Source organism: Coffea arabica, chromosome 2c (genome assembly GCF_036785885.1).
Source record: "Coffea arabica cultivar ET-39 chromosome 2c, Coffea Arabica ET-39 HiFi, whole genome shotgun sequence".
Taxonomy (NCBI): domain Eukaryota; kingdom Viridiplantae; phylum Streptophyta; class Magnoliopsida; order Gentianales; family Rubiaceae; genus Coffea; species Coffea arabica.
Window position 1 is genome coordinate 59,848,762 of NC_092312.1, and position 18,491 is coordinate 59,867,252.

At 34.0% G+C, this 18,491-nt stretch overlaps 1 protein-coding gene across 4 annotated transcripts; it reads right to left on the reverse strand.

The window, feature by feature from the left end:
* Nucleotides 1-11,557: 11,557 nt before the first annotated feature.
* Nucleotides 11,558-17,982, reverse strand: LOC113727387 (uncharacterized). Of its 4 annotated transcripts, none has more exons than XM_027251521.2 (5): nt 17,695-17,982; nt 17,538-17,569; nt 15,650-15,747; nt 15,339-15,443; nt 11,558-12,089 (listed from the first exon to the last, which is right to left on the reverse strand). In XM_027251521.2, the coding sequence occupies exons 1-5, from the start codon at nt 17,850-17,852 to the stop codon at nt 11,820-11,822; spliced, it is 663 nt and encodes a 220-aa protein (XP_027107322.1). In that variant the 5' UTR covers nt 17,853-17,982; the 3' UTR covers nt 11,558-11,819. The 4 variants fall into 4 exon arrangements, with proteins under 4 accessions (XP_027107322.1, XP_071932156.1, XP_027107323.1 ...); XM_072076055.1 differs by having other exon boundaries at nt 15,654-15,747; nt 17,527-17,569; nt 17,695-17,974; XM_027251522.2 differs by lacking the exon at nt 17,538-17,569 and having other exon boundaries at nt 15,654-15,747; nt 17,695-17,981.
* Between the last annotated feature and the right edge of the window lie 509 nt (nt 17,983-18,491).

Below are 18,491 nucleotides of genomic sequence, written 5' to 3' on the forward strand. Positions count from 1 at the left end.
AATTCTTGAAAGGGTTGAATCCAGACATTGCAAATGTAGTTGAATTGCAGCACTACATGGAGTTGGAGGAGATGGTGCAAAAGGCTATCAGAATTGAGAGACAGTTGAAGAGAAAGGGTGGCAACAAACCCAACTCATTTTTTACACCTTTCACTGCAAGGATTGCACCAAAAAATGATAGAGTACTTTCGAAACCTAAGGTGGAAAAGCCTAAGGCCTCCAGCAACACTCTAGTTTCTACTATTTGAAGTGGTCATTCCTTTACCTGTACAAAAGTTGCTAGAGGAGTTTGCAACATCATTCTAGATGATATTCCACTTGGTTTGCCACCTATGTGGAATACTCAGCATACTATTGATTTTGTCCCCAAAGCTAGTTTTTCCAACCTATTGTACTATAGAATGAGTCCAAAGGAGAATGAAGCACTACAACAGATAGTGGATGACTTACTTAAGAAGGGATAAATTCAAATGAGCATGAGTTCATGTGCAATCCCTGCCTTGCTGAATCCAAAGAAAGATGGCAGTTGAAGGATGTGTGTCAACAGTAGAACAATCAACAAAATCACTGTACGTTACAAATTCTCCATCCCGAGGTTAAAAGATATGTTGAATTGCTTGTTGGGAGCCAGGTTCTACTCAAAGATTAATTTTTTAGAGCGGCTATCACTAGATATGCACCTGACCGAAAATGAGTGGAAGACGGCCTTCAAAACCAAGAAGGTCTTTATGAATGGCTGATCATGCCATTTTGGTTTTCTAATGCCCCGAGTACCTTCATGAAACTGATGAATGAGGTACTAAAACCGTTTATTGGAAAATTTGTGGTTGCATATTTTGATATTATTCTAACATATAGTGCTTACAATGAGGACATTTGGAGTATCTTCACCAAGTGCTGACTATGTTGCAGGAGAACAAGCTCTACATTAATTTGAAGAAGTGCTACTTCATGGTGAAGAGCCTTATCTTTTTAGGCTTTGTTATCAATGAAGATGGGATACATGTGGATAAGGAGAAGGTGACAGCTATATGTGATTGGCCTATCCCCAAAACTATCACTAATATCAAAAGCTTTTATGGCCTTGCAACCTTCTACAAGAGATTCATTCAAAATTGCAACACTACTGTAGCTCCTTTGACTGACTGTTTAAAGAAGGGCAAGTTTTAGCGGGGTTTAGAATAGGAGAAAAGCTATAGTGATGGTATATCTCTGGCGTGAGCAATTCCCAGTTGGTACTTATGGCAGGTTACAACCATGGAAGTATGGTCCTTACAAGATCCTACAGTGCATTAATCCTAATGCCTATGTGGTGGACTTGCCGGAATCGTTTGGCATTTCCTGAACTTTCAATGTTGTTGATTTGAGCTTATATTATTCATCGGACATGCCCTTGTATCCAGATATGCCCATTCACTCAAGGGCGAGTTACTTTCATGTGGGGAGACTGATATGGAGCAGCTTGAAGATGCATTTTGGAGTAGGATGGATCATTAAAAAAAAAAAAAAAAAGTCGCATGTGAAGCAGAGTTTAGCCGAGTTGGGCACCCAACCTAATACCCATCATAAGACCTGTCATATTTTGATTTTTGTTCAGTTTATAGAGACTTGCTAAAATGGGTGCCAATCATTAAGCCCGACGTATGACCCAACATGACTTGAAGACGCGTTTTATTTCCACATTTTCTTTTATTTTCTTTTCTTTTAGTTCATCAATATTGTAACCTATAAATAGGCCTATTTCTTGTTTGCAAACGAATATCCAATGTTGAAGAGGAATTCGATGTATTTTCTTGATGATTATCCTAAGAAGCTTTATGCTTTCAATTGTCCATATGGTGGTCATGATTCGGGTATCTATGACTTGGAAGATAGCAGCATTACCCGTTTTTCTCCATTAGGAAAACCCAGCAAGATTTATCAACAAACTTTTTGAGTTGAAACTCTTAGCCTTTGGTTCTGACAACTTACTAAGTTTTCTTGAGCCAGGCAATGGTTTTATATTATTCAATTAAATATGGTTGCCTTAGATATCCATCCATTACCTTATAGACCATGCACTTTTACATGAACTTAAGCTAGTATCTGGTTTCCAAATCTTATTGTTTGTTGAAGATTTGATCAATAAAGTGGGATCACTCACTTGATTGTACAGGTTGAAATTAGATAATTGACATATATATAAATGGATTTGTAACAATTAAACTTGGGATTTTCATGAAGAAATTGAAGATGGATGGAACCATGGAAAAGTTTAAGGCCAAATTAGCTGCTAAGGGGTTTACTTAAATATATGGCATTGATTATTTGATACTTACTCACCGGTAGCTAGAATAGCTACTATAAGGGTACCACTTGCGATAGGTTGAATCCAAAAATGGGTAATTCAGCAAATGGATGTCAAGACAGTATTTTTTAATGGTCAATTAGATGAAGAAGTGTACATGAAACAATCCAAAAGGTTTGTAGTACCTGAGCAAGAGAACAAAGTGTGTAGACTTGTAAAGTCCTTGTACGGATTAAAACAATCTCCAAAATAATGGCACCAAATATTTGACCAAGTAATGCTTGCTAGTGGGTTCAAGATTAGCGAGTCAGACAAATGTACATATAGCAAGTATATGAGTAGTAAAGAAGTCATTACTAGCTTGTATGTGGACAATAGGTTAATCTTTGGTACTGGTTTTAAACAAGTCTGTGAGACCAAAAAATTGCTCTCATGCAAGTTTGGCATAAAGGATATAGGGATGGCTGATGTTATCCTATGAATAAGAATTAAAAGAGAGTAAGGACCAATTTTGCTTTCACAATCTCATTACGATGAGAAGATTCTTAGTCATTTCAATCATCAAGATTGTAAACCTGCCTTAACTCCCATTGATCCAAAAATTGATTTTGTTAAAAATGTTGGTGATCCTATGTCTCAATTGGATTACGCAATAGTGATTTGATGCTTGATGTATGCAATGACATGTACAAGGCCAAATATAGATTTTGCTATAGGTGTGTTAAGTAGATACACAAGCAACCCAAGCAAACAACATTGGTTAGGTGTAACTAGAGTCTTGAGGTATCTAAAACATACTAAAGACTATTATGCCATTTGCTATAGTGGCTATCCTTCAATATTAGAAGGTTTTTCGGATGCTAGTTGGATGACAAATAAAGATGCTCATTCTTCTATGAATGGTTGGGTCTTTAGGTTAGATGGAGGAGCAATTTCTTGGGCGTTCAAGAAACAAACATGCATAATCGACTCCACCATGGTAGCTGAATTTATAGCTTTGGCTTCAACTAGCAAAAGAGCAGATTGGTTACGAAATTTGCTACACGAGATACCAATGTGGCCAAAGCCAATTTCACTAATCTCCATACACTATGGTAGTGCTGCTACGCTTGCTAAAGCTTATAGCTAAGTGTACAATAGCAAATCTAGACGTGTTGGATTAAGCCATAGTCTAGTAAGATATCTTATCATGAATGGTGTGATAATCATAGATTTTGTAAGATTAAAAGAGAACCTAGCTAATCCTTCAACCAAAGGATTAACAAAGGAAGTAGTGGTTAAAACATCTAAAGAGATAGGGTTGAAGTCCAATCCATAAATCACTAACAATGGAACCTCGATTCAACGCAAGTTATAACAACCAGCCTTGAATTCAATGAGTAAAAGTACATTGATATGGTGGTTTGAACACTATAGAACTTCCCAGAAGGTATAGTGTGATTTTTCTCGCTTGAATTGAAATGTTGAATTTAGAGTTCTTAAGAAGTTGGTAAGATGCTACAAATGGCAAGGGCATTAAGAGCCTGCCTATATGAATGTTGAATTGATGGTATCCACAAAGTTTAGGACTTAACTTTGAATACGTTCATGATAGGATAGGGACACAAGACCTAATGTACAGCTTATATAAACAAATTGAAGAGAAGCGAATTTGTGCGTATTAATTTATGTGGCTTGTTGCATACACTCTTAGTTCAAAGATTGTCTACCAAATAGTATTAACAAGTTATAATCAATTAACACTAAAATGGTGGTTCAATCGAAAGATACTATTGTTTATGCATAGATTATCAAAATTTTTAGTAATCCATAAAGAAATTTTCAATATGTTGAAAATAGTAGGGGATTGTTAGAATATTTTAAAATATTGAAAATTCAGACAAAATTCTAGATATAGCTTTCTACATTTCATTCACAACCTTTCAGGTTTCAACCGTCATATGAAGAGATATAACTCCAAGCATGTTTCTAACGATTAATAACTATTTAGGAGACATGAAATCTTATTTATATGGATCAATTTGTGGTCTTTTGGCTGCAGACAAAAAGATCTACAAATTCTAGAAAATCATTGCTCTTCTCTTCTTTGTTCTCGGAGTTGTAACAACTTAGTGCTGGGTTTTGCAACCAAACTTCATTTTATTTTACAGGATATTCGTCCTTGATCTTTTGCACTTTATAGTGGACGAATAAAGTCTTAAGGAAAGTGATTTGCAATCACGATTTGAAGCCATTTTCTTGTTAGTTTTGCAGCCATTTTATAGTATTCTCTTTGTTGTTGTTCTAACATGGTGAGTGGACTGTTTTGCATGATTCCTACCCTTCATGATCAAATTGTGTGTTCAATTACGCATTCAACAGCTTATCCCTTCTCTGGTGATGAATGCATCGAGGCTTACAATTTTTGAACATATTGGAGTCCTAATAGAAAACAATTCATGCATAAACCATATTTTAGGCCTCACAAGTTCAAAGGATCAGAACAGATTTTGAGGAAAAGCAATGCAACATCAAAAAGTATTATGTTGTCGACAATCCTACTGGAGATCTTCTCATGGTTATCAAACATTATGCCAATCATGATGCTTATGGTGATGTTATTATTCTTAATGAGGATAACCAAAATGTTGTCCCATACAAGACTCTAAGGTTTGATGTTTACAAGTTGAATATGAAGGAGAAAAATGTAGAATATGTGGACTGTCTCGATAATTGCGTGATTTTATTGGAATTGAATCAATCTTTCGTTCTGTGTGCAAATGAATATCCAGGGTTGAAGAGGAATTCGGTGTATTTTCTTGATGATTTTCCTGAGAAGATTTATGATTTCAATTGTGAATATGGAGGTCATGAATTAGGTATTTATGACTTGGAAGAAAACAGCATTACCCCTTTTCTTCCATTAGGAAAACCCAACAAGATTTATCAGCAGATGTTCTGGATTGAACTTCTTAGTTCTTTTGCTTCACTTTAGTTCTGACAAGTTAGTTCTATTGCTTCCCTTTTGATCATTTCCTCCAACAAATTTGAAATGCTTTTGACGTAGGCAAAATTTTTTGACATTATTCAATTACAATGGAATTGGTTTACATGTTGATCCATTGGCTTATATACCACTGCATCTTCATATCAACTTGAGGTAGTATATGGTTTCCAAACTCTTATTGTGATTGGAAGAATTATACATTAAATTGGGGTCGCTTGCTTGAAAGTTGATTGAAACTCAGAGACACTAAATATTTTTTCATGGTTTTCATGTGGTTTGTATGCTTGTTGTGCTTTTTATATAATTTCATGTATTTTCATGAAAAAATTTGTGATATGTATAGATATTTCTTCTATATTTAAATCGATATATAAATATAATCATGTTCATAAGTATACACCAAAAATCGCACCAAACTCCAACGTTACCTGCCCAATCCCAGATGCTCTCCATAGTGTAAGTTATGCCCTAGTAGCCTAACTTAGCTTGGGTATATCTAACTGGTTTTTTGAAAATTTAAAAAAAAACTTTTAACTATAATTTCTAACTGATTATGTTGGGAGATAATTCGAAGTGCGTTTATTGTTGCAAGGTGGACTTGATCCCACAGACAAATAACATAAGACAACACATAATCTTCAAGTCTAATTATTGTGACAATAAATATAATAGGGAAAAGATGACAATGATTGTCGAATTAAGCTAATATTAATCTGAGCCATAGTTTATTTTTGGGAAAATCGTCCAAAACGTCCCTCACATTTTGTCAAATAACTTTTTTCGTCCCTCACTTTTAAAAGTGTAATTTTATGTCCCTTACATATTCATATTGGTCAAATTTAGTCCCTAACTAGGTTTTCGATCATTTTTTGGCCGGAATCCATCATGTGCAAGGCACGTGATCATTTTTTAAGGGTGAATTTGTTAAATTATATTTTACATAATTTGATCTATAGTCCTCCACATTTTATAAAATAAATTTTTTCGTCCCTCACATTTTATAAAATAATTTTTTTCATCCCTCACATTTCACAAAATGAATTTCTCTATCCCTCACATTTCAAAAAATGAATTTTTCATTTCTCACTAATTATGTGTGTGAATATATTTTTTTTAAACACATGTATATGTCTATTTGATTTTGCTTAATAATAATAGCATAAACACATGTATGTAATTGGGCCCAACTTGAGGGCTATCTTCTCTTTTTGTATGATTATGACTAATATTTACCAATAGAACCTTAATTTGCATATTCTTATTGTATTTTGACCGAAAATAACTTTATTAGCCAACTTGACAATAAATGCAAGATTTTTTACTAGCTAATACCAGATAAAATCAAATAATCACGTATAATATATGGTATTCATATTGTTAAATGAAATCAAATAGACACATACATATATTTATGCTATTCGTATTATTAAGCAAAATCAAATAGACATATACATGTGTTTAAATAAAAATGTATTCACACACATTTTTTTTTTAGGGTTTCCCTTACACACATAATTAGTAAGGGATGGAAATATTCATTTTTTGAAATGTGAGGGATGGAGAAATTCATTTTGTGTAATGTGAGGGATGAAAAAATTATTTTATGAAATGTGAGGGACGAAAAAATTTGTTTTATAAAATGTGGAGGACTATAAATTAGATTATGTAAAATATAATTTGACAAATTTACCCTTAAAAAATGATCACGTGCCTTGTATGTGATGGATTCCGGCCAAAAAATGATCGGAAACCTAGTTAGGGACTAAATTTGACCGATGTGAATATGTAAGGGACATAAAATTACACTTTTAAAAGTGAGGGACGAAAAAAGTCATTTTACAAAATGTGAGGGACGTTTTGGACGATTTTCCCTTTATTTTTTTAGTTTTCCAGATTGTAAAGAACTAGAGTTGCTAGAACCAAGTAATAAATTGAAATATTGAAGAGAAGTATCTTTTTTTCATATTTATTTTAATTCCCAGGATAAACACACACAAACGAATTTCCTCTCGAGTAATTTAGTTGGAGGGTTTTCATAAAAGTGCCTCTAATAACATAACCTCAATATAGCATTTAGATTCAAAAGACCAAACTATAATCAACTAATATTAAGCTTTTGAGAATAAGATCACATAAAAGAGGTAATCTCTTATTTTTCTTTTTCAAATAATAGTAACGCATTAATAAGTTATTTTGCTCTTATCATTTTAACCATGCATTAGCTCCCAAGCGTGTTCCTATTTCGTTGGATACATTATTATTATTATCATGGGATAATTGCAGAAACCTCCCCTGACTTTTATAGTAATAGCATTGACCTCCCCTATCAATTTTGAAATAGCACTGACCTCCCGTATCAAAAGTTGGAGGCAATTTAATAGGCAAAAGTGGGTCAATTTACCAAAGTACCCTTGACATGATTTAATTTTACCAAATGAATGTAATGAGTACTTTCATCAAACCCAACAAAACATTTGTTAATAAAAATTACACTAAATTAACTATTTATGCATAGTTTAACTAATTAACTAAATAACTAATAATCTAATTAATTAATAACTAATTATCTATTTAACTATTAACTAATTAACCAATTATCTAATTGTTAATAGTTATTAACTAATCAAACTATTTTTGCATAATTAAACTAATTAACTATTAACTAATTATCTAATTAACTATTAACTAATTAACTAATTATCTAATTAATTAATTAACTAATTAACTAATTTCTGTTTATCTAATTAACTAATCTCTATTTATCTAATTAACTAATTATCTAATTAACTAATTAACTAAAGCTGTTGTCTATCTGAAACTAATAAACTATTTGCATGTTAAACTAATTAACTAATTAGCTGCTTAACTAATTAACTACCTAATTATCTAATTAATTAATTAACTAATTTTTGTTTATCTAATTAACTAATTAACTAATTATCTAATTAACTAAAGTTGTTGTCTATCCAAAACTAACAAACTATTTGCATGTTAAACTAATTAACTAATTAACTAAAACTATTGTCTATCCTAAACTAACAAACTATTTGCATGTAAACTAATTAACTAATTAACTGCTTAACTAATTAACTAACTAATTATCCAATTAATTAATTAACTAATTTTTGTTTATCTAATTAACTAATTATCTAATTAACCAATTAACTAATTAACTAAAGTTGTTGTCTATCCGAACCTAACAAACTATTTGCATGTTAAACTAATTAACTAATTAACTAATTAACTAAACCTATTGTCTGCCCGAAACTAACAAACTATTTGCATGTTAAACTAATTAAATAATAACTACTTAAATAATTAACTAACTAATTATCTAATTAATTAATTAACTAATTAACTAATTATCTAATTAACTAATTAACTAAAGCTGTTGTCTATCTGAAACTAACAAACTATTTGTATGTTAAACTAATTAACTGCTTAACTAATTAACTAACTAATTATCTAATTAATTAATTAACTAATTTCTATTTATCTAATTAACTAATTAACTAAAGCTATTGTCTGTCCGAAACTGACAAACTATTTGTATGTTAAACTAATTAACTAATTAACTGCTTAACTAATTAACTAATTAATTAACTAACTAATTAACAAACTATTTGCATGTTAAACTATATACAGTACGCATTACCTATTTAAAGTATCGGCTCTTTATAGATATTTTACTTTCAAACATTTAATTTATGATAAAAATATCAATGTTTGTAAGTAAAATTCAAAAAGTGTTACAAAAAATATCATTATTCTTAATTTCAAATATTTAATTTATGGCCCTATGCCCCTCCCTTTTGTAAGAATATTACTGTAACACTTTTTGAATTTTACTTACAAACATTGATGTTTTTATCATAAATTAAATGTTTGAAAGTAAAATACCCATAAAGAGCCGATACTTTAAATAGGTAATGCGTACTGCATATAGTTTAACATGCAAATAGTTTATTAGTTTCGGACAGACAATAGCTTTAGTTAATTAGATAAATAGAAATTAGTTAATTAGTTAATTAATTAATTAGTTAATAATTAATCAAATAATTAGTTAATAGTTAATTAGTTTAACTATTAACTAATTAGATAATTAGTTAAGCAATTGTCAAGCAAATAATAATTGTCAAGCAAGAAGAGGGCAAAATTGGAAGAAATTTCAAGCAAATAATAATTGTCAAGCAAGAAGAGGGCAAAATTGGAAGAAATTTCTTATCTCACTTCTACAAAAGCTGTCAGGGAGGTTTCTGCAACAAATTGTTACTGTTCAGGGGAGGTGAATGCAATTTCTAAACCTAGAGGGGAGGTCAGTGCAAATGTCAGAAATCTCAGGGGAGGTTTCTGCAATTATCCCTATTATCATTATACTCTCAACCACTATAAGGCCGACGAGGGGGAAAATATGCGACTCAAATTGACAGTGAAATTAAGTTGGATTAAAAACAAAAAAGCCCCCTGTGCTAAACCTAATATACAAATAAGCCCCCTATGGTTTCAAAATATACAACGCGACACCTCGTGTTTTGAACTAAGTTGTAACATTGACGGAAATTGGTAAAATTAACGGGAACTGATGAAAGGACCAAAATGCCCTTGTATAATACCTAAAAGGCAATTGAACGGACTCATTTCTTTCCTTCAAACCCTACGAAGAGAGAGAGAGAGGGAAAGCGAGAGCGAGAGAGAGGAAGTAAAGCCCAACCAAATGGTCTCATCTTCTTTGCTGCAATAGACGCTTTCTGTGGGGGGGAAAAAGATGGCGAAAGGAAAGTTCATTATGTAGCTTGGGATCAGGTTTGCTTGCCGAAAGAGTGTGGTGGCCTGGGTATTAGAAATCTTTCACTTCTCAATGAAGCAGCCCTCAGCAAACTTGGGTGGAATTTGTTGAAACATGAGGATGGTCTTTGGCAGCAAATCCTTTACAGTAAATATGGTAGCAACGCTTTCTTGTGTAAATCAAATGCTTCCCATCTGTGGAGAGGTATATGGAGCACGGCTGCTATTTTAGATGAGGGAGTTTGTTGGAGAGTGGGTAATGGGAAATCCATTCACTTTTGGTTAGATACCTAGCTTACGGATTCACCTCTAGCTAGTATCATACCAGAAATCCCAGAAGAACATCTTTCACCTAAGGTGATTGACTACTGGAATGGTAATGATTGGCATTGGTTTGATCTGCAACCAGTCCATTTCTAATGGGCGATTTTTGCTGATTTGGGACTGCAAGTTTGGATTTAAAGCCGAGATTTTTGTTGATATTTGGGTGTTGACTAGGTGACGCAAATAATTTCTGAAATTTCCATTTGTGATGGGAAATTTTTGCTGATTAGGGGTGTTGAGTAGGATTTGTTAGCCAAAACTCAAAATTAAATCCTTTTACCTTAGCCAAGATTGAGTAGTAGTTCCTCGCAGGTTGACTTTGTATCTGGAGAATGGCTTTACCTTTCAAACCTCCTGCGTGGTAATTTGATTTCTCCCAAAGGCTAGTTCAATTTCTCTCAATCAAGTGGAAATCGATTCTGTACACAAGCATCACTGGAAGGGTGTTTTATTGGGGGCTAAGGGGTACAATAGGAATATTTGCTAAAAATTAAGTATAAAGAATTTGTTTTTAGCTTCCAGTACATCAGTCCCGTTAATTTTACCGATTTCTGTCACGGTTACAACTTAGTTCAAAGTACGAGATGTCGCGTTGTATATTTTGAAACCATAGGGGGCTTATTTGTATATTAGGTTTAGCACAGGGGGCTTTTTTGTTTTTAACCCAATTAAGTTCCCCAATCCGCCAAGTGAAAAATGCGAGAGAGGATGAAAAGGTTCATTGACTACGAGTTCCTAAAGTGCCTCTGTAGCATTTCGACATTGACATCAACCAAAAACATTTAATTTTAGTCAGAGGCAAGGAAATCTCGACTATGTGGTACAAATGAAAATGCTGTTTGCGAAAAGAGAATTTGCAAAAAGCATATTATGGTGAACAAGGAAAAATGTGAAGTATGGAAACCTCCTTAATTTGACCTAGTTCAGAGCTTGTCAATAACATTCACTGAGATAGGTTAACAGTATCTACCATATCAAGGTGACGCTCCCTCTAAATGGTATTTACAGAAGATATTACTTGGAGGTGAACCTGAGGTTTTCATCAAAAGGATAACTTTTTCCCTTGGATTGACAAATAACTGCTATATTTTTTGTCATGCACCTTGAGCATTGGCAAAAATTGGTAAAATAGCTCATTTCCCTGTAGGCCCCGTTTGATAACCAAAACAAAAGAATACTGAAACTCGAGTACTTGAGATTTTTACCATGCTTGAGGTGTTTGAATAACTTAGCATTGCTACTAAAGACAAAAAAGTAAAATTACAGACATTTCGACTGGGCAAAACACCGAAGAAGAATATACAGTTGTTAAGGAGAGTATCCCCAATCTTTTAACCTATCCAGCTGATCTTTTATAATGATGCAACTTAGACAGGAAATATCATGCTATTACCAGATAAGTACTAGTTACTGTTCTACAAGTATGCTGTGAACTAGTTACTCGGTTTCCAGGGCTGCAATCTCATATCTAACTTCTTCCAAATGTTCATTTATGGTAATTACAGCATTCTGCACACCTTTGATGGCTTCCTTTAGAGCATTATCATACTCTGCATCAGCCTCTGCCTCTTCAGTTCCAGAGGCTTCAGTTATCTTATTGATATGCACACACTGGTGTCCAATTGCCCTATTAAATCTGCAATTCTCGTGGCTCACAAGACGTTCTGAAGGACGGCCAACCTTCTTCAACACCTGAATGGTAGCAGTCTGCAAGCAAGAGACACAAGATGTATCAAGCAGAATAATTAGTACCAAACACAGTGCATAGAAAGAGAGTTCCTACAGAACTAATTGCATACAAGGTAACACCTAAATACACCTAGACGGATGATTTAAACAAACAAGCCATCATAATCAAATTGTTTGCCATCAACCAGTCAAAAGCCAAAGAAGGACTGAGACCTAATCTGTCAATTATTGAGTCATACAAGCGCATCCAGAAAACTAGAACATTCCAGTAGTTACTTAATCAACAGCAGTTAGGGATTAAAAAATTAAAAAATAAAATAAAAACTCATACTAAAGGCTTTGGAATAACGTAGGAGCACAGACTAAATGCTTTGAAACCAAAACAAAACTCTGATAAAACAACATCCTGAAAGCACATAAACACAGATTTTAAGCATAATCATTTACGAGAAAGGAAATGACAAGTTAATCTCTGATTACTTGTTGAGGAAAAAATGTCAACATAACCTTCATGTTCTAAATTAATGCATCCCATGCATGATGTGTGTGTGTGTGAGAGAGAGAGAGATTCCAAGTGCACTAACATGACCAGATAATTGCAAGACAGAGTTAAGCTCATGTCACACACCCTTGATTTGCTTAGTCTCCTTTGACAATATGAACAGTAAACTAAAACAACCATTCATGCACTTAACACTGATCTGTGGGAGTAAATGAGATGTATATCAAAATAACAGCATATTAAATATGTACCACGAAGATAGGTATCACACAAACACATTGACTTATAGTTGAATGTGCAATTCAATGTTCTTGTGATACCAATTTAAGCAAATTGACAGAGTGCAACAGCATATTTGTGCTCTGGAGATGGAATTCTTCACCTTTCCATGTTCCAATTACCACCGCTTTAACAATGGGCTTAGTTTATATCAGCATATTTCCCTTGGAAAAGGAAGTTGTCATCATCCACACCAGCAGGCCATTTTAGGAAGTTATATTAACGGGATGTGTCACAATTCCTTGCCATACTGAAGAAAGCAGAACGCTAATTGATGGTTGCTCATCTCATCAAGAATGACCAACAGGCCAACCATAATTAGCATTGTATCTGTAACCGGATCATGCAATGTACAGTAAAAGGAAAGAGGCACGTGTCATTACCTCATGACCATGGGGGTTACAGGAAAAAGGACTCCGGCAAAAATATGGAACTGTTCATGCAATCTTAATTAACTTTTCCTGTTTCCCTTTCAATTTCTTTTTATAAAGTTACTTTTCCGAATAAGCTGATATGTTAAATTTGTTAACACAAAGACAGATTGATGCAAATCATCATCTTTTTCTCTTCTTTTTTTAGCCTATTTTCCCCCAACAAAGATTGTGAACCTTAATAATTTCTCCTAAACTCTCCATCTTCGAATAAATGAATGATATACGGATCTCAAAAGCTACCTAGGTTTAACTTTGAAATGGAAAGCAAGCAATGTAAAAATCGCAGACAATCTTGGTAAAGGTAAAAGTTTAAACCGCTTCATGAATTTCAGACTCTCTGTTCTTCCATATATGCTACATAATTCTGAACGTCCCAATTATTAGTTTCTCTGCTCCTCAAACCAATAATTTTTTAGATGATCTAGCAGTACTTAAATTGTAATTTCTCCTTGTGCTTAATTTCACCAAGATGGACCTAGAATTCATGAATTAAACCTAAAGAATCATTTTTTAGTTTATTAAGCCAAGATAAAGGCTCTCATGTAAGACAACATAAAGAATAAACAGGGATAGGGTCACTTCCTGGATAAGAGATGAAATTGGCACAAGAGCAAGGCCTCCAGACAGTTCATCAATGATTCAACGAAAGACAAATTCCAAGGAAAAAAAAAAAAGAAACAAAAACTTGGATGTTTAACTCATTCTTGTCGGAGCTTTAACATCTTATTATTTGACGTGAAATTGTTCTGAATCCACTTCAGGGATCTTTCAGTGAAACCCTGCTTGCTCTATTTGGAATATCTTACAGGAGTCTCAAGACTTCAAAAATAGAAAAATTCTAACAGCTCAGTCAACTTGGGTGTCAAGTCATGACTAAAATGTTTTAGGTAGTTTCAGGATCTGTTTACATTCCATTGAATTAGTTCCAAGAACTTAAAAAAAATAAATCATTGTTTAAGATTTGCAGTATGAAAATGATTTGCTCAATCTCTATACAAAGCTACAAAGCACCATGAACCTAATTGACAAAATTCACTTATTAGAGAAACAGGATAAAAGGGATCAGAAATCAGAGAAAGACTCTCCATTTTCAAAAAGTACATCAACCCAACGCTATTGTTTACTTGCCCCACCTAAACATAAACTCAAAGTAAAGACAAGCATAAGGGCATACGTTGTCAGGGAACAAACCCTATTTCCCACAATGGGTTGAAAACCAGATATTACATTATAATTCACTTAAATGAGGAAAAGTCAAGATATTAATGCCCATTGAGGTAATGGGTGCAAGCACACGTATGCATTTTGATCCAGCTTCACATAGAACCTATAAAACTGGAAATGAGATGATGGTAGTGGAATTGGTTTGGTACTGGAAATGCATTTAACCCCACCAAATCAATTCTTGTGTTACTGGTTAATGACTTGTGCATCAAAACAAGATAGTTGCTAGCCAACAAGAGCACCTGGCAGGAATCAGAACTGGAAATTACGTCAGGCATCTTGGTTCTACTCCGTTACTGACATTAGGCTGCAAAAGACATGCTAAGAGAAAGACGGAGACTCAGATTTTTTTGGTGTTTGCTAGACATCCGGATGTTAGATGACCAGACTTGGCAATTACAGTATTACTAATGACAGTACTGGGCCTTTGGAAGAGGAAAACACGTGTGCTTATAAAAAGATGTTTTCTTTCATCTGGGAACAAGGGAAAAGTGTGTGACAGATACATAGTTTGACATGTCTGTGTAACATGTGTGCTAATGTAAAAATGTTTTCTTTCATCTGAGAACAATGAAAAAGTGTGTGACAAACACAGTTTGACATATGTAAGTGCATGTAGCACACACTTGCATGCACACACACACACAGAGGGAGGGAGGGAGGGAGGGAGGGGGAGAAGGAATAAGAGATGCCATCATTTAATAGTTATAACAGGAAAACAATATTCAGACGCTAAAGCACTATCAACCTTGTCAGCAAATACACATATGCTCATTGATTTATTAACTGGAGGAACAAAGAAACATCGACCCAAAAAGTAAAAAGTACCAGTTGCAGCTTCTGCTTTTCTTGTGTTTGAACTGATTTGAGTAGACAAGCAAGATCCTCCCGAAAGAAATCAGCGCTGCGAAAGAGTGATTCCAAATCAAGGACCTGCATTAAAGGAATTACTTTAAATTTATATGCTAAAGATGGCATAATCCAAAGGAGCAAGAAAGGGTACACAGAAGGGCCCAATTAAAAGTCTAAACAAAACAACCCTGAACATGTCCCTCAATTTCTAGACCTCCTAAGAAGGTTATAATACAAAACAGTAACTACTACAATAACAAAAAACTAAAAGCAAATGCAAAACTCACTAACTTCTCTTGAACAGTCATTGAATTCAACAGTGATCTCACTGCAAAGTTGTTGGTAAGCTGACTCACTTCCTGACACCATATAGTCCTCAAATCCACTGTAATACAACAACATTGTAAGATCACAAAAGAACAATAAAAAAATAATCCATCATCCTATTCATTTGGAAATTGGTACATACATAAAACCAAAATCTGTTTCTTTCATCCAATTGATAAAGATCAAGGCAACTCATTAGTAACTTAACCACTGCAATACGACAAAATTGTAAGATCAGCAAAGAACAATAAAAGATTAACTCATCGTCCTATTCATGTGGGAGGTGGTGCACACATACAACCAAAATCTTTTTTTCTTTTGTCCAATTGACAAAGATTAAGGCAACTCATTAGTAACTTAACCAGATTGTCACACCTACATAGCCATGGTTCTTTAAAAAGGAAATAAGGAACCCAAACCAGTACTCCCTCCATCCCATTGATAATGCCCAGTTTTCTTTTTTGGCCTTTCCCAAATTCATTGTCGCCTACCCAGAATGGATAATGTAGTTTTTGTTCAATTCATATATTTACCCTTGTAGTACATAGATTCCCTAACTTTTACTGATGAGTTAAAGGGAATGGGAAGCACTCACAATTTCATGCAAATGGTGTTTCAAAAGGCTTAGATTTTAAAGGAAGCTATTGAGAGCTTTTTTAGGTCGTATAATTGAGATAAACCACTAAAAATTATGGATAGCGTTGCTTACATACACTCTATGGTCATCACTAAGAAATAAAAAGAGCTTGTAATCATCAGTCAACTACTGGGCTCAGTGCAGCAAACTAGTGTTGAGAGAGAGACAGGGAGGGAGGGAGAGAGAGAATATCTGTGGTGCCTAATCTACTTTTCTTAATCTACTCAAATTCCCATACACCAACACGGAAATTTGCTTGTCAAAAACAAGAAACTCTAGTTTCCATCAGAAATCCCCTGTAGAATCCGAATTCCATTTGTAACAAAGAACATTAGGGGCCTAGCAACCCTCTCTTTTCCCGTACATTATGTCTTATGCCCTGTCTTAACTCATTCAGGGCAACTAATAAGTAGTGATCAATACAAATTTTAACATTGCAACAAAATTATCAAACTACAGAAAACACAACATAATTGTGTTAGCCAATTTCTTCAACTCTGCATTACTAATCTACTATCTTTTTTTCCCCTGCAACGGCAACTATCTATCCTTTTCTACACTAATCAACACTATGGAGGAAGGGGAGCCCAAGGCAGCTTGTTTGGGGGCTGGGGAGTGAACCGCCAAACCGGACAAGTGCACTACTACACTCTCTGGACTTTTTAAGAACAAGGAAGCACTATACTTCTTTGTGGGAGAGCTTTAAAGAGGCTCTCCCTGCACTACTGGTCTACTATCACCAAGCACTAAAGTCACCATGCACTCCATCATCCCCCATTCACTACCACGAGAAGACGCTTTTCACATACTTCTTCCATAGGCACAATATGCCTAAAATCTGTAATTTTTCAAAAAAACAGAACAGAAGTCTGCAACCTTCCAAAACTACCCATTCGGCAAGCTATCAAGGATCTACAATTCCCATCACTTCCTTGTTTTAAAGGAACATATATCATGCCCTTGTTATCCTCCACAAAAATCTAAAACTTTTCAACTTCTCATCACTAAATAGGAGAAATCCGTCATAACGCAAGCCGCATAAATTCGATTTCAGAAGCTCCACTTACTCATTTGAAATTTCTGCAAAGATTCTGTCATTCCAACAGTTCATTGTTCTTAAGGAATCTAATTATGCCCTAATTATCCTCTAATGCAAGCTACAAAATGATAAATCATTTTCTAAAACAAGAAGAAACTCACGAAAATCTAACCGTGCAAATTTGATTCCGAGAAGCTCCGTTTGCTAAAAGAAAACAAGTATCAAAACTCAATTAAAAGGAATTTCTAATGAAATTTTAAAATTCTCGAACTCAATTCAAATTGAACCCTTTGTCAGTCCTTTCTTTCCTTTTTTTTTTTTTTTTTTACCTTTTGAGTTTTGCATAAGCTTGAGCTCTGCGTTGTTGGACGGCGAGGAATTTACGAAGTAAACCCACGATTTTTGTAGCGCTAAGAACAACAGTATCCTCGGTATCCATCTTGTCTGGTTCATCCGAGATTGAAACCTTCTTCTCAAAATCTTCCATCTGTTTTTTTCTTTTTTCTTTTTTTTTTTTTTGTCTTTCTCTTTGAATTTAGTCTGCACTTTCGGATTTGCACGGGAGGGCGAGGGGCAGAGAGAGGGAGAGGTAGTAATGGACCGATGGGCAAGAACCAAAAAGGTGTTAGTTTTTGTTCAGAATACTGGAATATTTTAGGGTTAATCACATTTTATCCCCTTAAAGAATACCCCATTTTTCAGTTTACCCCCTAACCTTTAATTTTGCTCACTTAACCCCCTTTAGAACAAAATTACCCTTGCATTATTTTGATTTTTCATTTAGCTTGTTTTCCTTTCTTTTATTTCTTTTTCTCTTTCTTATTTATTTAATTCTTTCTCTTTCTCATAAAAATCTTCACCTTAATGATTGAAATTAAAAAAGAGAAATTGCAAAGATCTATCTTCTCCTTAAATGATTAAAAAATTATTCAAATCACTTTCGTAAAATACAATTTTTTTAGCCTTTCAATTCTTTTAATTTTGGATTTTCCTCTTTCCTTTCTAGTTTCTCATTTTATTCCCAAGAAAATATCTTAAGATGAAATTGTGACCTGATTAATAATCATCAATTAAAATTTGTGACACGTGGCATCATACAAAAAATCAAAATTAGTTTTTGATACCT